Genomic DNA, 24,321 nt, shown 5'->3' on the forward strand with positions numbered 1-24,321 from the left:
TAGCACCTTAATAGGCCTATGTGTACCAGATATCTTTTTATTTTTGATTCCCTTCACTATACGTTTATTATTTGAACCATAACCAAGGTGAACGCTGAAAAGACACCAAAGGAAATATATTTGAAGAAAGAACTGTTGTTCCTGTAAGCATGGTCCTGGGCTGTTTTAGGCATGTGAGTTATTTCAAACTGTGCCAAAGCAAAACTGGCAGATAATTAAATTAAACAAGTTGTAATGATGTAGAACAGGGTTATAATTTGCAGGAAAACAGCCAGTTTTCATCTAGTGTACACTTTTCTTCATCTTCTGGCTGAAAACAGGAACGCTATGTTAAAGACTTTAAAGCAAAATTGTGTTGTTGTGGTGCGCCTGTGTGAAATCTTTCTAATTAACTCCCGTCTTGTGCGCGCTGTGTCGTATTTCTGCGCGTGTGCTGCGGCGCATGTGTGTAGTCTTGTGTGTGCGCGCGAGAGTGTGTGTGTGTGTGTGTGTGTGTGTGTGTGTCTTTCCGCTCTCCTCTGGAATGCAGCCAGTCTCTGTTGAATCCACACTCCGCTTCCAAACCCCAAAGCCTTTGATCTTTTTTTCGGCGTCTCCTTACCCGGAAGAGAACCCCTTCTCCCTCTCTCTCCCTCTCTCTCAGCTGGGATGAACGCACACGTGGAAATGTTGGCCCGGCTCCACGCTCGGACCAAATTTAGTCATACAAAGGCTAGGGGGGGGGGGAGCGGGGAGGGCTGCAGAGGGGGAGACTGGGGGGGGAGGAGGGCGGGGGGAGATGAAAGAGCCCGCCGCTGCGAGATCAAAGGCAGCCGCGGCTCCGCCCCGCTAACCCCACCTCCGCGCTTTATAAAGATCTGCCTCTCCATCCCAACTTCGATTCTCACGCAATCCCTCACTGCTCACACTCTGGCTCAAAAAACACAGCCAGCTTTTTCCACATTATTCTTCTTTCCCCCCTCTCTTTTTCACAGACCCGTTCTGTAATGTTTTAGCAACATTTCAAGTTCGCTTTTCAATGTAACCCGTATATGACAGATGACCAAACTCTGAAGCTTTCTTTCAAACGAGTTTCTGCGCTCCCCGGTCTTCTCTAACAGACTGACAAACGGGGCCTGTATGATTGTTATCACATGTTTTTTTCTTTTTTTTTCTTCTTACATGACATCATCACTATAGAAGTAAGGAGCGTTTGTGATGTGTGTGTTTGAGCGGGCATTTAGGATCCGTGGAAAATCACAAGCAACGGCATAGTATTCGCTGCTTGACATGGCATCAAAGTCACAAAAGGCACACCCCCTATTGACACATGATGCAAGCAGGACTTGTATAAATACTCATAGCCTATTATCCCGTTGTGAATAGCAATTGATTAAGTACAAACCACATTACAGGGCTTTTTTTTTCTCTTTTTTTTTGTAAATCGGCTTCCGCGGATGGAGGGTTGTGTAGAAGCTGCAGCGAACGCGTGCGTAAAAGGCTTTCTCCAAAACTGATTTTTCCCTCCTTTCTCGTTTGTATTATTTCATTTTAGACTGTAGCAATTGTTTTGTTTGTTTTCCCCTTCTCCCCCCCCCAAGTCTCATTCTTGGCTGTGCGTCTGGCCATTTGCGTTGCGAGTCGAGCAGGGTCTCTCTGGAGGAGTGTCAATCAAAAGCGGCGGCGCCTTTCATCTCTCCTTCCTCCCAGTGACTGAGGCGGAGGAGGCGGAGGGCTACATTATACCAACACACACTACACACACGGCTTACTTTACGCCGTGGAAGCGGTGCGGGAGCAGTGGGAAGTCGCTCCACGCCGTCGCTGTATTTTGTTTGATTGTTTTACGACTCTTTTTTTTTCTTTCGCTTTTATCCCTCCTCCACAGTCGGTCGCCCGTCTTTTGAGGATGTGTTTTCGTGCGTAAAAAGACGCGTCGCTCGTCTCGTTTTTTCCCCACTACAACTTCGAAAAAACTGTTTGCGTACTTTATTTGTGCGCGTGCATCCATCATCTCGACTGTGATGTTTTCCCTCTGTTTCCTTGCTTCACCGGGACCACCAAGGGACTAATTTCTTTCATTAAATTGCACTTTTCCTTTTTTTTAATATTGAGACTTTTACTGGATCGTATGTGTTCAGCTGTTTTCTGAGCTCTGGCGGCGCGTGTCCCTGTTTTGTGTTTTGTTTTGGTCTCCTGAAACATTCTCATTGACTTTTTTACATCTCAACTTCTCCGGTGTGTGTGTGTTGCAACGGACCCGGAGCGAAAGCACGCTCCTGTTGCTTCGGCAAAACGCAGAGACACACCGGCAGGCAGGCAGCGTGCTCCCGGTGACTGACTGCGCGCAGACTTTTGCCCACGCACTGGTGGTGCATTCCCATTCGCGTCGACGAGGGGATTTTGGTGGGATTTTTTTCCTTTTTTTTTTGGTTAACCCTATCAGGAGTGTGTCTTCCTCAGTTCGACCAAGAAGCTGCGCTGAGCATAAGTCGATTCCAAAATGCCACAGTTATCAGGCGGTGGAGGAGACCCCGAGCTGTGCGCAACGGACGAGATGATCCCGTTCAAAGATGAGGGGGACCCGCAGAACGAGCAGATCTTCGCGGAACTCAGCCACTCGGAGGAGGAGGGAGACCTGGCAGACATTAAGTCATCTCTGGTGAACGAGTCAGAGAGCAGCCCGAACAGTAACGACGTGAGTAACGCCGCGTGTTCCCCTACAGTGATTGGAACAAGGATGCTGCTGTCATCTGCGCGCTCACCAAAGTTTTTTTTTTTAGGAAACAAACACGCCATCGCCGTTTGAAGAAAAAAACATGTCCCGATTTTAGAAGCTCTGCGTACATTAAACGACCCAGTCAGCTGTGTAATCTAAAGCTTTTGAATTATTCAGCCCTGTCCTGAAATCATCAATCGTTTCAAAAATTGGTGCGCAAAATACAGCTTTACGCGTTACTCTTGTGTCTGATATAAAATGGCATGTATTTTATATTTTTTAATTTAAGCTAAAAAAAAAAAATCTACTGAATGAACTTGCAAAAGGTGAAGGCCTAGTCCTAATGCCAACGTGCAGCTCAGCCTCCCAAAGGATGCACCAATGAGCGTTCGTCTCACTCCGTGCATGCCTTAAATGTTTTGCTTGACCTTGTGTGCCACATATGCGTTTGTCTGGCATAGGTCAGACGCATACGAAATAATAATAGTGAGGAAATAACATGAGGCCTTCTGAGCTGCATCCAACATCTACATAGAACGATCTGTCCTTGAAGGATAAATAAAAGTGGTCTTTGCCGTAAATCATTTTGTCTGTTCTATGTAAGTTTTTTAATACAGAGGCAATAACATAGACATCATATGGAAGGCAGATTTTGTATTATTTCACTTGGATTTGTAGTGTAAGAGCTATTAATCATTCCAAAAATAAATTCTGATCTCGTGGTAGAAGTAAATGCAAACCCTTTAAAGACACTTTACAGAAGGTTTTCCTTATAAGAATAATTGATGACATTTTAATGATAACTGTATGAATTAAATGTTCTCTTAGCCTCCATCCACAGCAGCATAGGCTTACGCCAACCCAAGCCTAGATTTCCCCCATCTACCTGTTTACTCACCCCCTGCAGCTAGCTCATCCCAAAATGTGCTGCATTTTTCCCATTAACACTAGTGTTAATATAAAAAAAAAAAAGGCACATGGTTTGCTCTCTACATGTTTGCCATGAAATGTCCTGGAGACGCACGGGACAGAGGCTGAATGTTAATTAGGAATCCAATGAAGTTCCCTCACACAGCTGGAAGCCATCCTGAGGGATATGGTGGGGAAAGGAGGTCATCGCCCATTTTTAGATTTGTTAAAAAAAAAAAAAAAAATGTTAATAAGAAAAAGGAGTCTGATTGTTTTTATTTCATTGCCAGGGAGCATTCAGTATGTGCTGTTCTTTTTAGAAATTTAAATGGCGGCTTAAATTGAAAGCCGAAGACGAGACTGGACCCAGCATATTGAAAACAAGTTAATTTGTAAGCTCCTTAAGGACATGAAGCTTAATTAAGTGGTGCTTTTGAAGCTTTGATGCGGGCTGCTCCATCAGCCCTCTATAGATAGCAGTGGCGTGTTTGTGTTTTGCATTCGGAGGGGAGGGAGGAGGGGGGGGGGGAGTGGGGCAGAGGCACAGGGGCCGGTCCTGCTGCGTTTGTGGCTATCTGACCGTGTAACATGTCTGAAGGCCCTCCTAATTGATTCAACATAATTCCATTTCGTTTGTCTTTCTCTCTTTTCTTTTTTTGCAGGCATCTAGACTGTCCCAAATACCACAAGATTCATATCACGAAAAACACAGAGACCATTCGGATGATGGTAAGTGACAGCCCTGAGGAAGAGCCCGTAAAAAAACATCATGTTTATTTTATTAAACTTTTATAGGACAGACAACACGCAGTAAAACAGTAACCGCTTAAGCTATTCATTTCACTGTGGTTTGACAGTGTGTTTTTTTCCACACAGAAGTGATCATTCGCACACTTGTCCTTATCCTTATCAGGGCTATGTTGGAACCCAGGTCTAGTCAGGACACGCTCGGCCAGGAAAGGAAGGGGGACAGCTCCCAATATCTCGGGGATGCGGGTGCCAGGGCAGAGATGGGATTCATGGGAGCCGGATCTTTTGGGATCTGTCCCCAAAGATCCGAAAGAGCTGTTCGGATCTTTGTGAACAGATGAACGAAGAGCTGTTCTAAACTCTGGCTCAATTTTACATATATTTTTTACAATCCAATCGTACACTAGGTTTCAGCTCACAGAACGAGTTCAGGAAAAATAATGTCCACTGTTGAATCTTGATTTCATATAAATCTTTGTAAAACATACACATCAAACTGCTGTTGGACGTTATATCATTGCACAAGGGGCCAAATCCAAGAATTACAAAAGGACAACGGCTACGAACTCTTGTGGCACAACCCTTACTCTTCCATCGAATTGAAACTTCAAATCGCCTTGTAGCTTGTGTTTCTTATCAAGCTATTATCCGAATAGGCTTTTCTTCTTTTCGCCCGAATCTCTGTCACATGTTGCTCTGGGCCCTTTTCGCTCCCTCGGCCTATTGTAGTATGACCCCACTGGCTGCAGGTCATCATTAGTCCTTTAAAGCAGGAGCGTGTCTCCTCTTTGTTCCCCTTTCACTCCTCAATGGAGCACCCCCTCAAACCAAACACAGCCCTGCCTTTAGAACTCGATCCGTGTTGCCATCAGTCTATACATTGCGCAAATAGCCCCCCCCCACCCGCCACCAGACCTCCCGCCCCTTTTTCTTCTCTCTTTTTTTTTTTTATTGCTTTAGGACACAGTACAGCACAAGTGGCGAGTGCGTAGGGGCCTTTTCATATCTATATATATAAGAAAAGGCCCCCCTTCTCAGGTCAAAGGCGTATGGGGAGCGGCTGGGGCGTCTCCTGTTTTGACACAGTCTGTATGTTCTTGTAATTGGCGCTAATTGGCACAGAGGGGCTTCCATTGTTCCGGCCCCATAATACGGCCCTCCTCTCTCCCCAAGTGCACGAAGAAAGGGCACAAACAAAAGGGCCGGGGCCAAACGGGGGGCGCGGGTCAAAGCGATCGACAGCGATATCATTACTGCATCAACAACAGCCAGGCCCCCCGATCTGTGTTCGCATTCTTTTAGCTGTGTGATTCACTCAATGAGGCACTGTCAGAGTGGACTGATTCTTGTTACGATTTAATTTGGGGCTTTCATGTTGAGACTTTCAAATTACGTTTCATCTTTGTGCGTGTGTGTTTGCGGGTTTTACAGCTTTAATTGCGGAATTTTCTCTCCCCTCTCTCTCTCTCACTCTCTTTTTTTTATTTATTTGTTTTTTTACAGCAAAGCATCAAGACCTGTACGGCAAAAGCCATCCATATTCAGGTTATCCAGGTTACATCATGATGACCAACATGAGCAACGACTCCTACATGAACAACGGCTCCATTTCGCCGCCCATGCCCAGAACGGTCAGTACCACCGCGCTCTATACATTAGATCAAACGACGAAGGATCCTATTGCAAGTCAAGCTGCTTAACCTCTTAACCGTCACCTGAACCGAGCACATTTTCGAAAAAAACGAGGATGAAAGTACAACGGGAAAAGTGACAACAAAAGGTCGACAAAACACACAATAAACAAGCGACAAAAACATGATTAAAAAGTGATGAAAAAGCATAAAAAACGCAGGGAAAAAAAGAAAAGCAACAAAGCAGTAACAGAAGAGCAACAAATAAAAAAGTGACAAAAACACGACTGAAAAGCACTGAAAGCGATGAAGAAAGCAACAAAAAATGACAAAAACATGGGGGAAAAAAACCTATGAAAAAAATGAGACGTGACAAAAACGCAAGAAAAAAGTCACGATCAGTTTTGTAGGTCTTAGCTTTCAAATGTGGCGTTACTCTGGCCTACAGGCCTTAAGCTCCAGTGGAGTAGCTTTTCAATTTGGGTAAAGCCAAACTGGAGGAAATGTGCTCGGTTAGGGCGCGGGGTGAGAGGTTAAAAGGCCATGTGTTTGTTTAGGCCAGTTTGTTCTCACATGAGGGGGTCATGAGGAGGTGACAATTATACAAATGTTCTGAATGGTGCCGCAATAGATATTCAATCCATGTTTTTAAATCAAGATCAGTAGCATCATCACTTGAGACAAGAATGAAATGTAGAGTAGAGAAAATGTAGAGTTGAGAAATTAACACAAGAACACATGCATTTCAGGACATGTCCGTAGAAGTCTGAACTATGGGGTAAACATGATGAATCCAAATGGAAACAAGTATTTTAGTTGTTTTTTTATGTTTTGTGTTTTAATAACCATTAAAATTGCAGTTTGCATTCAGTCGTGATTATTTGTGCAGCCCTAGTAACAATAAGGTTTAGCTTTTGGGGATTGTAACCCTTTTATTTGAATAAAAGCAAAGTAAATACAATTTACCAGTCAATATACAACACTTTGACACAGTAATTATAGGAAAAAACACCAACCAATAGTATGATTAGTTAAAGGCCCTGAACCTGATTCTTATACGAACGGTGAAATCAAATTGGTTTCGTCTTCTTTTAGTGCAGAGTTTTGTGAAAAAGACGGTTCCATGTAATTATAACGCATTTTTATTGATTGTGAGCTGGCAGGGTAGTTTTTTTTTAAGCAATACTGTGACAGTGACAGTGTTTATAACTCATCGCTGTGAGGAATTGGGATGCTAGAAATGGGTTAGGAATGATGGGTGAACGTTTGGACACAACCAACCGTGTGAACTTTTGCTCCCGCTTCCATAGTTGTGTGAAAAAAATCAGGTATAGGTCCTTTAATTCTTTGAAAACTAGTGAAGATCCACAGTGCGTGTATCCCATTTGAGTTTCATTCCCACTTATTAATAATATGACTGGCATATTTGGCCCCTATTCAGCAACAAAATAAATGTATTTGGCCATTACTAATCCATAAACCCGTCAAGCAAGACATTCATTCAGTTAAACATGCATTTCCTTTAAATGTCTGTGTCATTCTGTGGTTTTGTACATTTACCCTCATGTGGCAGCGCTGTTGACCTCAGTCCCCTTGACGACCATGTGTGGGCTTCCTAGAAAACCGAGCGCATGCCATAATCATGCAGCCAAGCATTTCTCTTCTTGTTAAAATCTGAAGTGATTCATGGCTACACGACCCGAAGTTGGATCTCTAATTAGCCCAGCGTGACGGAGTGAGGCCCCGGAGGCAGCAGGTTCTTTTATGCAGAGCAGCGCCTTGTCCTGTCCAGGGGTGGCGCGCGTGTGTGTGTGTCTGCACCAGCTAGATATTGTCCCCTTAACCGTATTAATTTCAGGCCAGCTGCATGTCTCTTTCTCTCTGGCGGCTTCCTGTGTCTGTCCCGTTTGCAAATTTCTCCTCTCGAGGCAGACTTAAAACACAAGGGGGGGAAAAAAAGCGCCACAGCAGCTGTCCACAATAATCCGGTTTTGTCCTTGCATGCGCCTCTGCGGCTCACTGGGTTCATACAGGAAATGCACCCATGGCACAAGCACATAAACAAACCCCTCGCAGTCGTATTTTTTATTCTTATTTTCCCCCCCCTTTGGTTTCATCACAAGGTAAACCAGTGAGTTGGGAAGTTTATTATAAGAATTGGCTTTCCGAGGCAGATGTGATTGTCAGGGGCAGATGCCACATGCTGTGTGTAAAGGCTCTTGATTCACACGCAACTCTATCACGAAATGACGTTAAAATTGCACCGCTTCCCCTTCTCCTGCCAAAAAGTTGGAGAGGGCAAAAAAAAAAAAAGAAGACGCTTGTGACATTGTGGAGGAAGAGCTCGATCCAGATTTCCCCAATGATTCACCGGAGGATTTGCAAATAGTTTTGAAATGTGGGCTGGTGTCGCTTTTTAAATTCTCTTTTTTTTTACGGCTCCTTTTCTGCTCGGTTAGATCAGTTATTTCATTGTCTACAGTCGCCAGGTCAGAGAGGTGTTTATGGTGTTGGGGTTTATCTCTCAGTGCGGCTCAAGTAACAGTTAGAATTGCGTTGTAGCGACTCATTTATTGTATGTTTACTTGTGTCATTTTACTCATCAGATTTGAAGTAAGGTAGGTGTTGTTTTGTTTTGTATTAGATATATCACAATTTGCACTTTTTGTTATGGCAGTTGGATCACATCAGTGAATCCGATGATCAGGTGTAAGAGTAATGATCAACCAAAGTTCACTTGAGTCGTGTTTGACTTCAACTTTTGACTTCAACTTAAAGGCACACTGCGTAACATTGTGGACTATATTGTTGCTATCAGTAAAAAAAACATGCACCTAATGACCAGCGCAACACAGAAAATGCTATTACTGAAGTGGGTAATCAAAGAATGGATATGGATGAGGACCTAACCTGTTTAAATCTCATATTCTGCTGACTTTAGTCTCATCTCCATGGAGACGAGCTGGAGACGCATCCACTCCCGTTAAAGTTACTGTCTTGTCTTCGGAGAATTGAGCCGCTCACAGCAAAGGCTCATGTTTGTTTGTACATTTCTTCGATATTTTTCAATGATGAAAATATCCGCCATAATGTATTTCAATTTAATTTATTGGGTAAAATTCTACGCGGTGTGGCTTTAAGTGACATTATTTGGCGGTAAAAATCGTACCCAAAAATGTAAAAAGTAAAAAAAATAGCTTTAATCACCCCTGCTTTCAACCCTTATTTCACTACCCAATCTTCAATAAAACAGTCGTCTCTTCATCTTCGTTCGCCCTTGATTATCCAACAAAAAGCCAGGGATTGGTGGAAGGATCACAGATCTTTGGCTTTTCCCACTGATGTCAGTTTCTTTCTCTCTTTACTGCTGCTGCTGCTGCTGCTGCTCCCGGCCACCACAGCCACAGTATCTGCAGGCCTGCGATCGGTTTTCACTCAGATCAAAGGAACATTCTCTTTCATTCTCTTCCATCTCCAGCCCACCACCACCACCACCACCACCACCACCGAACCAGCCCCCACCCGCACCCTCACCCCTCGGCCCCCCGCCTACTCCCTCAAGTCCCAGCAGTTTAGATTGATTTCCATTGACCATGACATTCCTGCACATGCCGTCCAGTCATGATGATGGGGCTGCTGGGAGTTGCTGATTGTCAGCACATTTTGGTGAAAAAAGGGGGGTGGGGGTGTTCCTTCTTGTGAGCCCGTAGCTCGCCACGAGACTGCGGATTCTGGTGTGAAGATTTCATCACGGAGTTCAGTTGCTCAGCGCCAAACCGTAGTACAGATTTGAAACATTTGCGACCACTTCAAAGAGCGGTCATGTTATGAATACACTTATGTTTGTGGAAACGTGTAGATAGGCGGGAGGTGTGCAGTCTATAGGGCAAACAGTGGACCTATAGCTAAGACCACATCATTATTGAGGTCTTTAAAGGGAATATATAAGTGTTGCATGTATATTCTCATTGGTTTGTCTCACTCTGTTATCCAGCAATGTCTCTGTTGTGCAACTAAACATTGTAGCATTTTAGAAGTATGGTCAGGTAGCGGTGGCTGGTATAGATTTTCCTTAATTCTGTTATTCACGTAGCTCATAATCTTTAATTTTTGCTGCAGTTTGCAAGAACACATATTGCCGTATTTGCGCCACACTAAACGATAAGCTGTATATGACGGTTCGTGTTCGTGCATCCTACATTTGCTTTATTGGAAATATAAGTCTTCCTGCTTCTACTGCAGCACAAGCGTTGCAAATGAATCCCAAATGAGGAAAGTTGTTTTACGTCTTCTTGCCATTTGCAAAGCTATTTAAAGCTTGCTCTGCTCTGGGAATAGCGTGGCTGTCTTTGGGCCCTTTTGTCATCTCAATTGTTTGTTCTGACAAGTTTTTTTTTTCTTAAAGCAAATGTCGCTGCTGGTCGTTTGATACGTGAAGGGAGAGAAGTTGGATGCCTTTGTGCTATTTTCAAGTGAATGGTCTTTTAGCCTCCAGTCAGGCTTTTGGAATGACAGTTTCTAAATAAATACCGCAGCATATTTAGTAACGACCTAAAGCTTTCATCGTCAACATTTACCCCTTAACTTTACATGTAAATCAAATGGTACGAATAGTAGTCGATGTTGCCAATCGGGCGTCTAGATAAAGGAAATTGTACCGCCGTTGAAATCTGCCTCTTTCTGTTGTGTCTCCGCTGCTCCCTTCCCTTTTGCTGCAAACTATTTCTCCCTTCGGACCCTCAATTGCAGATCCTCATGGCGAGGAAAAAAAAAAAAAAAAAAAAAGCAGGGCTGTGTGGTGGTGGTGGTGGGGAGGGGGTTGCTGCGCTGCTTTTCCTTTGAAGTAGTGGGAACGTGACGGATCTGCTAGCCAGTGTCTCGCAGCGTGGAATCACTAACCCAGGCTTACCTAACGGGATTTGGTCGGAGCGCTCTGGTGTCCCTCGGTGCCATGTGTGTCCTGAGCTCATGCCCCCAGCGCTACCGTGGAAGATCCCTGTTCAAGAGAACACTACGTTTACCAGCAGCCTGCAAATTTCCACATATAACGTTGTATATAGCGGCTTATGGCACCTTGTGTAGTTTTTGAAGTGTCACTACAGGGCGGACATGCTGCATGAAGTTAACTACCGCTCAGTGTAGCTTTACGCCTTTAAGCAGTTAAACTCCACATGATCACTTGCTAGTAATAGTCTTAAGATAAAACCAAGCTCATGTATCAAGGAATCCCAGTACATGCTTACGTACTTTCTAAAACCCAGAACTACTATCAGTTTCAAAAGAGCATTACATTACAATATATTACACTTATGGTTCCATTGATACATAGTCAAACACATGCTCACTAAAATTCATTAATACAATAATCCTTGACCATTTTTTTTTATCTGGACATAGGCCCAAATCTGTGTCATTGACTCATAGGTTACCCGGCCCAGCCAAACTCCTTGCTGTTTATGCACCAAACCGTTCATAGATACTGTACCTGTGTACACGCCAGCCCCTCTTCTGCCACTGGAAGCCTCCGTTGTCTCCACTCAGGTTCATATGCCACATGTTCATATGAAAAACAGCTGGGGCTCATTGACAATGGCGCATGTTCGCGCTTGTGTGTGACATCAGCATGCCGACCTGCTGCGAAGCTTAGCGAAACAAACATCTCAGAACGCTGCCTGAAAGTAGCTGGATTGCGCTTTTCACTGTGGAAATTGTATAATGGGAGTGCGAAAGGCAGAGGATTGTGTGCCAATCTACTTCTCTTTTTTACTACAGTTATTGAAGATAAAAAGGGATCATTATCAATTTCAGTGAGTTACATACGTCACCTGCTTCACAGCATTGTCACCAAAGCATTCTGTCAATGACGTTCCCCAGAGCTGGAGCTGAAACAGGCCCTATAACAGTGGCACAGCATCCCACTACACTCCTGTCTGAGTGTGCGTCAGAAGAGGGTTTGCTCCTTGCACAGTGAATTCTGAAAGAGAACGTCTTTACAGGGAGACCCATCAAATAAATAAAGATGGCAAAGATGGCAGGATTACTATTGCAACGACACATCATCAGTAGGGTAAAACTAACCTGTCTCAGGACGGTATAAACCCAGTTCACGTTCCCTTGTGTTTCTGAGGTTTTTGGATAAACCATTCTAGACCACTGTGGGAATGACCGATGGGGTTTGTCGTGTTGTGGGGGCTAAGTCCAAGCTACAGCTGAGGGAAACTACTTCCTGAATCTTTTTATAGAAATTTCACCTCTCCAGCCCACTGTGCTACATTTAACGACTCACAATACAATGTAATGCATTTTAGTAGTGTTAGCTCTTGAAAGTCTTTCCAAACAAGACATCGTTCTCTAGTGTAGTCAACCGCCTTGCTCCTCATTTATCAAGCTGGTACTGGTGGCCCCAAGATGGAGTGGCTTGAACCCCCAAAGCCACTCCCCATATCACTCCTATGGAAAGATGCCTATTGCGAGATAGTGCGCGTTAAATGTGCTTGAAGTCCACAGAAATGATAACCCCCGTCTTTAGCACTGAGTCACAATGTCCCTGATGTCATCTGTTCTGCAGCTTTATGAACCAGTGAAATATGGTTGCGCGCATGGAGGCCAGGAGGCGGGACCTCCCACAGAAGAAACACTCGCTGTGTCTTTGTAAGACCGCTGGGCCTCAGCGCTTTATAAATGGCACGATTAACGCCAAGGTTCCCTCTTGTTCTTTGCAGTGCGGTGATGTCGCTTGACACATTTACTCCATATGCACACCGCTAATGACGCCATGTGGTTATAATCACCTTATCAGAGTGTTTCATCTCTGTGGAGCTGTGCAGTATGAGCCTCAACCAGACCTCAAGATTCAGGCTGTTGTATAAGAAGGATGAGAACGAAAGTATGAAGATGGGGCTAAACTTTCTACAGAGCTTGTAATTGTTCAAAATGTTATTAGATCAGTCCAATTTCAAGAATAGATACATCAACTCTATATATTGAGCCGCAACTTGTGACCTCATGCAGTGGTAATAGAGTAGTTGCACTTTGTGAGTGAAAAACATTGTCATTTATAGTCAATTATGTTTTGTTTATTTTAGCTTATGGTTTAGTATTGTTTTCTATGAGACAGAGGACCTTACATTTAAATGCATAAAAGATTTATGAACATGACTTAAGCCTTATTGACCAACACTGCGAGCCTGTGGGACTGCTGAAAGAAAAACTGTTCCACAGCTGATGATGACACTCTTGCCACGTGCCTTGCCACTGGCTTGGACACAGCTTATCCAATCTAGCTGCACAGCCTGGAGCCAGTCAGGCCTCAGCGGACATAGCTCTGCCCAGCCACAGCACCTGCTCAGAGGGCCTCACTCTTCACCCGCTGCCTGCCGCTGATCTCTGGGACTCCACGGCCTCACCAAGGTTGTCCCTAAATCCCAGAACCGTTTGACTGGTATGGGTGGGAACTTCCTTCTCAGAAAGTGCTAGGATTAGTATTTGGAATTTGTGGCAAAAGTCTGGCAGTAAACGTCCTGTTTGAAAGTCGTTTTGACCGTAGAATGCCACTGATTTGAATGGTTTAGAGAAATTGAATAATAAGTATGTGTAGTAAACAAGCCTGGCTTTGTTCCTGATTTTGTGCCCCAGTGTTCTTAAACATAGCTTAAAAATGTGTAAAAATGAATGGCCGTTTGGAGTTGGTTCTGACAGATTGTTGGTGTATGTATGGCACACTGTGTTCCTCAAAGTAAATGGCAATGGGGGAACAATAAGAGCACAGGAGTGAAACATGGGTGTAAATCCTGCTGCCTGTGTCTGGACTTCAGAGGAGCTCAAACAGCCCTCACTTTGTCCTGCTAAGAAATTGAGCTATGATCAATAGCTGCTCTGTTGTGTGAAGTTGGTCAGTCTATGCTGGAGACTCCCTCCCTCCTTCTCTTTACTATTTCATATTTTCAGAAGCTCATTATTTCTTTCTGCTCTGGGTGTGAGTGCTAAAGAGGCTCGCATGCAATGTGTATCTGACAGTGCTGAAATATTAATGGTCCCCAGTGTAGGAGGTTGATATAGGCCTGCATAGTTACAGTACAAAGGGTGCCTTCTCGCCACTAGGCTTTATTAGCCAAGCTGTTAAATGAATGGATGGATATAGTCGGTGCTCTTTCTTCTTCTGTGTTTTTGCTCTAAACATCAAACCACTGTGTTTTCCGTCTAGCCATTTCTAACAAGACTATCCGGCACATACACACACAAGTGTACATGGATATAAGAAGTGCACTGTTGAGCTTCTGTGGGAGGACCAAAAAGAAGGCTTTGCTATCTGTTCATTTTGTGTGGTCTTGGTCATAAAAAACACACTGTTCTTTGACTGTGAAAAAGCCTGTCTTTAATTTTTGGGAAGCCCATAAAAGTTTGTCGCCCCTTTCATATCGCCTGTGGAATTGAAAACAAATGCTACATTCTCCCCTCCCCTCCTTTGAACTGGCCAATTATGGAGTTGTGAAAATAAAAATCAGTCTGTAGATCTCCTTGCCGTCTTTTCTTTCCTCCCTTCACACTCTTTTTTTTTTGCTTTCACTTTCTTTCCCTTCTCCTCCCTTGTTTTTGAAGAAACCAAGGGGGATCACTGATGTCAAAGTCAAAACCAAGAGCATTAAGAAAACTGGCGAAATGCAATACAGCTGCAATCCGACATGACGCTAGAAAATAGGGCTGAGGAGCAGAAAGCCTCTCTCCCGTATTCCCAGGGCGCGCAACTGCTCCCGGCCTTGGCTTTGATCTCTTCAAAGCCTCCTGCCTCCTACTAGATGGAGAGTCTTGGCTGCTGCTCGTGAGCGCTGGAGAGGCAGAGAGGGAGGAGGAGATGTTTGGGGTGGGGGGTACGCTGTCTTTTCCTATTCCTGGGCTGAAATCAATCACTGTGCCGGGGCAATTATGTGTAATTTAAACCCAGCCAGATTAGGGACTCTTGTTACCTGAGCGACCGCAGCTCTATAATCTGGGAGACCGACGAAGGAGTCGCCTGGAACGGGCGAGGGCACTCGAGGCAAAGGAGGCTCACAACAGAGAGGGAGAGGTGCTGAAAAGAAGGCTGCCATGCTGCTGACCAGCAGAGCAGAAAATCAGAGTACAATGAAGTGATTACACTTGCAGATGTAGCCATATTTATGACTGGATGAAGAGAACAGAGGGGAGTGCTGATTGTGCTGGTGCTGGCTAGTTAGCGTGTTAGTGTGTACCATGCCTATTGTGTCACCTCTGTATGCTTCTAGTCTTCCCCCACCAGCAGTCCCCCTGTCCCCCTTCATTGCTATATCTCTATCCCTCATGCCCTCCACACTCTGCTCCAAAATGCAAGCTTGGCCATGGCCTGCCCCAGGCGCCCAATTTACTATGGCTGGTAAAAAAACTCACTGGTCCAAAGTCAGAGGAAATCCAGGAGCAATGAATGTAGTTCTTTTGCTGTCCATGCTCTGTTACAGTTTACACACACCTGCTTTCATGTAGATTCCTTCACTCCCTCATGACCATATCTAAAATGATGTTGACACTGACGTCTCCATTGATTCAGTTGCTTCTTTAATATATGCTTGATTCGATAAATAATCACTGGGTTTGCCCATTTTCCCACCTTGTGCGTTGTGTGAGAACTTTGTGACATTTTGGGGTCAGGTAGAGGCCAAAGAGGGAAAATGCAGAATCACATTACGGGGCAAGTTAATTGGAAATATGTGATTATCCAGGCCTTGAGTTTGTGAGTACTAGTATAGTGTTACAGCGAGAGAACAGGGCTTTGTTTTTATCTTTAGCCGTCACTTGATGCAGGCTGATGAAACCAGCAAAGATATCGAGCAAGAATGTTTGTTCATCTGATGAGCTCTCCTTGCGTGCCATGTTTCTTTTGATCATCGGACCACTTAGCGATACAAGCCCATTATTTTCTTTGTGAAACGCACATATTGAATAAATTGGTTGAAATAAAAGGTATCTGATGGTTTTACTTTTGACAAAGGTGGCAGACAGGGCAGTGGGGATGACTCTTGAACTATAAAGGTCAGGCCGAATGGATTATGCGGCATCAATGGAACCAGCGAGCAGCCCAGTAGGAGAACTTAAATCCACCAGCAGCCGTAGCCCACTCCGCTCAGAGGCCAGGTGACGCTTTTCATGTCATGCAACGGAGACACATCACAGGGGCGTCCTCCACTTTGAGCTGCCCGTCATCAAACAATCTAACAATGCATCAAAACATCAAATCAATGCACCCCCACTATACCCCTATCTTTGAGAGATGAAAGATGCCCAAGTGTAAGTGCACACCACTCACCGCACACACCTCCAATCCACAGTCACACAACGTCTCCATATCAAAGCTGATAGGCACTAAAGAAGGTGTTTGTCAGGTACGACCTCTGATGCACAGTTGGTTGCATTGTCAAGGGTTTTTTTTAAATAATGAATCTATTTTTAATACAATATTATATAATTGAGGTTGGTGTTATCTTGTTGGACATGACAAAAACATCTAAAAGGGTTACAATTATATATCATCCTTTATTAAATTTGTCACTACAAACTATTTATTAGTAAAATTGCCTGCACTGCAACCAAAATCAAACATTTCATTAATGATAAAACAACCAAATACAATATCATATAGGTCCCCAGTCCATCTCCATCTCCAGTTCATCGTGGAACCTTAAAGCAGTACTAAGTAACGTGTTTACCTTAATAAATCCTTTTCGTAGTCCCTGTGGGGGTAATACAAGTGTTTATAGGATGATTGGAGGGTCTTTCATCTCCCCCTGGTGTCTTTGGCCAGAAAACCATGCTTGCAACTTGACTGCCACCGGACCGGAGCACCAATACACACTAATGGAATCACGAAGAAGAAGCTAACATGCTAACGGGCAAAGCTAACTGCGGGCTAGCGTCACTTTAAACAGTATTTACAGCCAAGTTTGAGTGAAAAAAAATATTTCCCTTGTATAATTGAATGTACAATATCCCTCTCTCCCTTTGCCTTGTCTGTCAGCGTAGTATTTACACTCCAAGACAATTAATAAGTAAAAAAAATCACAACTTGCTACGACACCTGCAGTTGCACTTATGGCCTCTAGGGGCAAGAGTTACTTAGTACTGCTTTAAAGGAAGGGGCCACAATTTTTCCATACTGAGATATGTTCTTACCTAAGCGTAGACGAGTTGATACGAACCTGTCTGGTCTTTACGCGTGCGCTCAGTCACGCAAAAAAAACAAAACAATGATGTTGTTAGCATTTAGCCTCTCCTTCTCTCCTCTATGGGGCCAAACAGGGGTGAAGTTAGAAGCGACCAAGCTCTTCCACGTTTACCCTATTTAAATATCCAAGTATAGTCAAACAAAATGTGTTGATTTTCTAAGTGGATAAAAAGGGGTACTATGTTGTAAGATGTGATAACACCTTTGGAGCACTTTGACATCCGAACAGTACTTTACTTAGATCGTGTAACTACTCACCTAACCGTATTTAAATAGTGAAAACGTGGAAGAGCTTGGTCGCTTCTAGCTTCACCCCGTTTGGCCCCATAGAGGAGAGGAGGAGAGGCTAAATGCTAACAACATCTTGGGTCGTTTTGCATCACTGAGCGCACACGTAAAGACCAGACAGGTACGCATCAACTTGTCTAAGCTCAAGAAAGAACATATCTCAGTATGGAAAAATGGTGGCCTGTTCCTTTAAGCTAAAACTACTTAAATATAATTTAATCATAATAATTTAACGAAATGCCCTGGAAACTAATCCACTCAACTTGGAGACGAGTTACTTGTATATTTATTCTATTATATTGGTTAATCATTCTGACATCAGGTGCATGAGTGAGTGTACCCTATGATGTTGCAGAAACCATATGTCGCGAGCCTAAGCTGTACCTTTTGTCGCCTCTAAAATGGTCTATTACCATTTCTTTAGCGGTATCAGGGGATCAGCAGTCGTACAGAGTCTTGTTGTACACGGTCATTGTTTTGTTTGTATTAAGATCCACAAAAGCTAATAGATGGGGCGGAGTTTTCGCGTGACCATTCAGATCCTTGGAGAGGTTCTTGAAGTGTTCGCCGCGTCTGTTTGGACAGAGAAAAGCCATTTGTTCGAAGGGGATCAGATTTGAATGGCTTTGTCCTCCTCATTCAGATCTTAGTGGGGGCGTGTGCGCAGGGATAGAAGGAAAACCCTTAAAATACGGGGTTTGATTAATGACTAATTCCTGGCTGAAAGGCAGTTGTTGGTCGTCTTTACCAGTTAATCCTTTAGAATGAGGAATCCCCAACAAACAGCTACTATTGTTGCACAGTCCATGATGAAAATGAGCCTACAGGTGTGCCACATGAGCCCCGACATGAATGTGTCTAGTGTGTGTGCTTAATGTTTTGTCATATATAGAAAAAGAAAATGATCTGACTAAAACGGATTACTTGCCGTCCGTCATGTGACTTCAAGGTCAAATGTATAGCAGATGGGTTGATTGATGTTGAAGTATTGGTCCACATGCAACTCATTTGGGTATTGACACTTGGTTGAAATTAGTGATCAGTTAAAAGTGGATATTAGATTGACAAGGGTTAGGGTTCATTCATTTAGCTGCAAAACACCCTCCAAACTGTAATCAGACTGATTCTGCTATGTCAGGCAGCTGGTGGAGCGTCAAGTCAGTGCTGTTTCTCCTGCTTAATACTAACAATAACTTAATATTCAGCACCTTAATGTGAATTCACCCAAGAAATGGGATTAAAATTTCAGAAAACTGTCTATTGGTATCAATACACACTAATAAAAAAAAAGGAAGGGCCTGCACCTTTTAAGACAGATGCAGGCGTAATGTGTATACTCTTGTGATATCAGAAGAAACTGCACATTGACAGAATTAACTTTCATAATTTATTTCCAGCCATGAATGATTTTCATACTTTCTATTCTTGCATTGGGCGGGTGGGTGTGCATGTGTCTGATACAGGAGGAAAAGTAGGTCAATACTCACAGCTCAGGCAGAAGCACATCTCATTCAAATCACCTCCCCTTCCTCATCGCTCATCCGTACGCCTTTGAAAACCTTCCCCACAAACACAGCATCAGTCTGACTTCTGTCATCATCTAGGCTTCGCTGGCTAGCCTGTCATGCTAAAAACAACCGTCAGTGTACATGTAATGCTGCGTTGCAGCTAGCTAGGTCTTAGCGAGGGGTAGTGCTGTCTTGAGCTGCCATCCCCACAGGTAGAGGCAGACAAAGACCCCCACTAGACTCTATTTTACCCCTCAGCACTGAGCTCCCAAATCCAAACTGACAGCCATTCATGCCCAGAATACCTGGCTAGAAGCTGAGGGGGAACACTATCTAGGTGTAGCAGGCAAATCCGCTCTTGTTCAACGAATCTCAAGCTTCAGCATGAGGCAACTCATCAGCACTTTTTCTCTATTCTATACTCGCCTTTTCTCTCCGCTTCTGCCTTTGTGCATTGGCTAGGTTTCTGCACCTTAGCAGCAGTTAGCTTGTGCTGCAGTTTTATTTGTATACATTTCATCAGGTTTTTCTTGAATATAGACGTTATCATGGATGTGAATGCTGCCAGCCACTGAGCAGAGTCAGACCATGCTGGTTGTTAACGATCAAACATGCAGTTGGTAGGGTGGCTATAGTTCTGAAAAAGTACATTGTGGAAATAATAATATTGGAGGAAAAAAAAACGCTTATAAAATGTTTCAAAAGCTAACGTGACTAAATTGTGTAATTTTAGTGCAGAGCTCTGTTTGAATCCTGCACCCACAGGTAGTTGTAGGCAAAGTTGGCAGGGAGCGATTCAACTGGTGTGTACAGGCTCTCTGTGAAATGTTATCTTGCAAAAAAACTGCTCTTCATTTGTTTATCTGCAGCAGCAGGACAGTTCCACTGATACACTAAACAAGTTCTGATTTATTACTAACATAAAAAATGTGGCTTCAATAATGCAATGCTGTTCCTGGTTTCTGAGTACTCTAAAAACACTCATCTGACCATGTGCAGTGGTTTCTGTGGCAACACATTTTTAAGGTTATGTTTCCAAATGGTAAGGTTGGTATAGTACTAAAGGAACAACTTGGGTTAGACATTCACTAACAGCCACAGCAAATTGTTGGCAATAAAATATGGACAAATATTTGTGTGAATTCTTTCACCCAGGACATTATCACTTTCAAAGTCTTTTGAGTTTCGGCATATACCTCATTCTTGTTAGATAATGCAATCAAATACATTCAGTGCAATATACTTTTGTAGTTCATCTGTCACATCGAAGGTGGTGATAGAGAGAGCAGCGTGTTCACTGTGGGGGTGTGAAGGCCTGGTGGGTCTTGAGAAGAGTGTGCGGTCGGCCTTTTGTGTGTGTGTGTTTTTGTGTGTGTGCTTGAAGCCCTGCTGACAGTGGCACTTGAGCAGAATGTTTGCCCTTTCCTCAGCCCTTTGATGTGACCAGGTCCTGCTGTGATAATGAGCCCCATGCCCCGCCGCAAGGTGAACATCCTGCCGTCCGCCCCAGGCCCTGCCAGAGCTCAGTCACACCCCCAACACACCTCCCATACCCATTCTCAGCCTATACTGTCACCTAATGCATCATCTTGCGCTGCAGTTCGAGTACTGTCTACTGCTGCCAAACTTGCCACGTTTCCTCTATGGATCTTGTAAGGTGTGAGAAATAATGCCATTTAATTTGAAATAGAAAGTGGATCATTGATTATGTTCCATAACTTACCCCTGCTTTTAAAATACTGCAACATGGCAAAATTAAGACTTGAACACTTCAAAAAAGCGCATTTAAGTCTTTTCATCTGGGGCAGGCATATTTCACACACATTATTTAGTTCATGTTGAGTTTGTCACTGACAGAGTTAGCGTGATTGGTTTGCTCGGAGCACACTCTTCATGCCAACAGAAGGATGATGCCTAATCCACCTTGTTGTTGTGTTGAGGTTTCTGTGACAGACACTTGGCTGTTAGTGGTTCTTTTTTAGACATTATAGAATCTGTATTAGTAATTCTGTGATTCATTCTCTGTTATGTTAACAACTGTATGCGTTTTATTATTTCACATGTCCTAATTCTACGTATTTCAGATACAAATGTGTCCTTGGACAACACCACCATCTGACCTGACTGACACAGAGGTGGCAGTACATGTGGCAGAGCGTTGGCTCACTTGTCCAAAGGTTGGTGTCTTGATCACAGCTTCAGACAGTGCACACTGTCTTGTTTATGGGCAAGAGACTTCCAAAAGATATGAATAACCCAATGACTTGGTGTGTTTACATGATGTGTTTGTTCATTAACTGGAACTTTCCTGGCCAAATAAACAAGTAATAAATAGTCTGTCGAGCTCAGGGATGCTATTGATATGGCACACAAGGAGTCTGGCCCTCACTTTCCAATGCCTTGCTGTGGGAAAGCTGTCTCCAGCTCTCCCACAGCGAGAAAAGACCGTCAGGATCGTCAGCACCAATTGTGCTCCCAGTACCGGGATCGGCTTTGAGAATCTAGTAGAAGAACTAAGAGAAATGGACTAAATGTGTCTAACGGAGCAAAACACAAAAACATTGCTTCGCTGATAACACTGTGAAGCAATATGTGACCTGTAACCCGCCTTGATTGCTGAATATCGGCTCGCGACCCAAAATGAGTTTGGTTCCCCGGTCTAACTTCTGTACACAAGTCCAAAGCAGTATTCATGATTGAATTTAAGCACGAGAGAGATCCTTCTTCACAGATGTAAATTTCTCTCCAGGGCAGGCTTTCCTGTTATTCATAGCCTCCTTCACTTCTGTCCCTGTGGTTGGCTCCGCTTGTACGTCTCATTACCCCAGGCGCGTGGCGCTGCTTCGCTTGCTGCTGGCTCGGCTTTCTTCTCCATTAATTGGGTTTCGTTACATTAAGCCCCCTGGCCAAGGGGCCATTCTGCCAATGAAACATTCCATTTTTAGCATGCCACTCCAAGCTGCTGGGGTTCAACCCTTTCTGCAAATGGTAATTGGTTATTTATTTAAGCTTCCTTAGGTTGGTCTCCCTGGTTTTGGTTAAAAGGGAGGGGGAAGCCACTTTTACATAACGCTGAGTAAAGGCACAACACCAGTGTGTTTGCTCACTTTTGTTGTGAAAAGGCTCCACTCAAACACACCTGAGTGTGAACACCTTGTCTGAGCAGGACTCTGAGCATTTTAACATGGGCCACACCTATTCTGGTTTAAGTCCAGCACTGTGTTCCTAACATGCAGAAACAGCTCTTTTGAGGAGTCTTCTTCTTTTGAACACGATGGAAGAATCTGAACTGTGTGACTGTGTGACTGTAGTGCATGTCCAGTCTCCAGAGTGCAAATCCTTGTAAGGTTCAAAAGGTCAGGCTTTGGATGAGAGGAGGTGAGAAGGGCTTCTCAGAGAAAAGATTTAGCAGCATGGGAATCCATAGCCACCACTTGAGCTCCTGTCTCCCCAGCTGTTTGTGAAACACCTTACATGATTTCTGTGCACTGGATTGTAGCTGCAGGCACACACAGCCCTCATTGCATATAAATTACAGAAGTGGGAAGTGATTATTATAAAATTCCCGCTTTCCTCTTTTTTCCCTTTCCACTTGGCAGAAGTGGTATAATTGAGTGGTGTACAAAAGGCTTGCTGTGAAGGGGGGAGGATACTAAAAATCCACACATAAGAGAACATATTCTATATTGCGGTTTAAGTGCCAGGGAGTACACAAACTCAGAGGGAGTGTGGCATGTTGTAAAATATTGTGAGAAAAAAAGTGTTTTCTTTCCCCCACCCCCAAAAACAGATGCGGTGCCAAGTTACTATGTTGAAACATACTGGAGTGCCTCCATCATGAAGGGCTCCCTGCCAGCTGCAGTTCCACACAATGAATTTCTCTTAAAACCACATCTGAAAGGTTCTTTAAAAAGGCTGGCCAAGCCTGGATATAAAATTCCAAATGGAACGTTTTCATTTCAATCCACACTGCCTCTCCTCTTTCGTTCTCCCTGCGAGTATGAATAGGAATATTCTAAGCCTATTATTTCTCCTCTACAATAAAAAGAGAACTCCAATATGGCTGACATCCATGGTGACGCTATGGCTCAGGCGAAAGATGAGTGTGACTGGGTTAAATGTGCCGTCTTTGTTGTGAGTTTAGTCTTTAGCTATTCGTCAGTAAACTGTAGTGGAGTGTCAGACGTTTAACACAGGAATTCACTGTGCTCCGAATGTGAAGTAACAATGAAGATTTTGAATTTGGAAATTATAATTTGTGTTGCTTGGATATTCTATCCCTCATTTAGTCTCCCCATGAAGTGACAGTTTAGATTGAAAATATTTATATTTTAGTAATTTTGAAGCTGCATACAAAAAGAAGTGCACAATCGTCAATGAACATTGGGCAACTGTGTTTAACCACATGGCAGAAAATCATGAGCTAAACTGATTGTGCTCCAGGCTACTGTTTTATTCCCAGAAGATAACTAATGTGAGTGAGAGGCGTAAAAAATAGAGGCGAGTGTTCTGTGGTTTAGCCCATGGTATGGGCATGTCCTAAGGCCTGGAGTGCCCTCCTTTATGGTTAGTGGGACTATTAAGCCTATGATTGGAGCTCTGACACTCCCACACTCAGATTATTCCATCACTTCTCACTCCTTTGACCCCTGTCAAGCAAGGGTTCTCACTGGTCTTTTCTCAGGGGATATTAGTCTAGGGGAGAGCATGGGGCGCAGGGGCAGGTGGGACATGTAGGGATTTGGATTTGCTTTATGAGTTGTTTTTTCTTTTGTTTCACTTTTTACATAGTAATTGGAGCGAGGTACACCCATATATTTATATGTACAATGTAAAGCGTCTTTGAGTGTCCGGAAAAGCGCTATATAAAACCAATGCATTATTATTATTATTATTATATAGAACAAATGTAGTGCTTTTGCGTTGCTTAGATTTAGGTGTTGGCACTTGGATGGAAGTGCATGTGTGTGTGCACAACAATCTCATGTATATATGCATTTATGAAAAGGGATGGTCCAAATAAACATATTAAACATTAGATATTTTTTTTCTTCGGAACCCTTTACACGGTACAAGTTTAACACAGCTACAGTAAACACTGTTGATTTGACTGTCCAGTTAGGTTCACTAGGTCTTCTTGTAATGATGCTAATATGTTCTGTGCATATTACATTTCATACCTGATAGTTTTGGCTAGTTTTAAAGTTATTATAGTTTATTTTTATATAAGTTATGTGTGGCAATGGCAATAAAACTGTGACCTTCTTCAGAGGTGTCAGTGTCAAAAGCAGTGTCAATGTCAATGTC

At 43.5% G+C, this 24,321-nt stretch overlaps 1 protein-coding gene across 9 annotated transcripts in view; it reads left to right on the forward strand.

The window, feature by feature from the left end:
- Positions 1-1,596: 1,596 nt before the first annotated feature.
- The window catches only part of lef1 (lymphoid enhancer-binding factor 1), a 44,733-nt gene continuing 22,008 nt past the window's right edge, over positions 1,597-24,321 (forward strand). For 2 of the 9 annotated variants that reach the window (XM_079553853.1, XM_079553857.1), the window contains exons 1-4: positions 1,611-2,677; positions 4,270-4,336; positions 5,861-5,988; positions 21,099-21,191. In XM_079553853.1, the coding sequence (XP_079409979.1) occupies positions 2,483-2,677; positions 4,270-4,336; positions 5,861-5,988; positions 21,099-21,191 (483 nt within the window). In that variant the 5' untranslated portion in view covers positions 1,611-2,482. Of the gene's footprint in view, positions 2,678-4,269; positions 4,337-5,860; positions 5,989-21,098; positions 21,192-24,321 lie in introns of all 9 variants that reach the window. The other 7 variants (XM_079553860.1, XM_079553855.1, XM_079553854.1 and 4 more) reach the window with 7 other exon arrangements.

The sequence above is a fragment of the Gobius niger genome, assembly GCF_951799975.1.
Source record: "Gobius niger genome assembly, chromosome: 3".
NCBI lineage: Eukaryota > Metazoa > Chordata > Actinopteri > Gobiiformes > Gobiidae > Gobius > Gobius niger.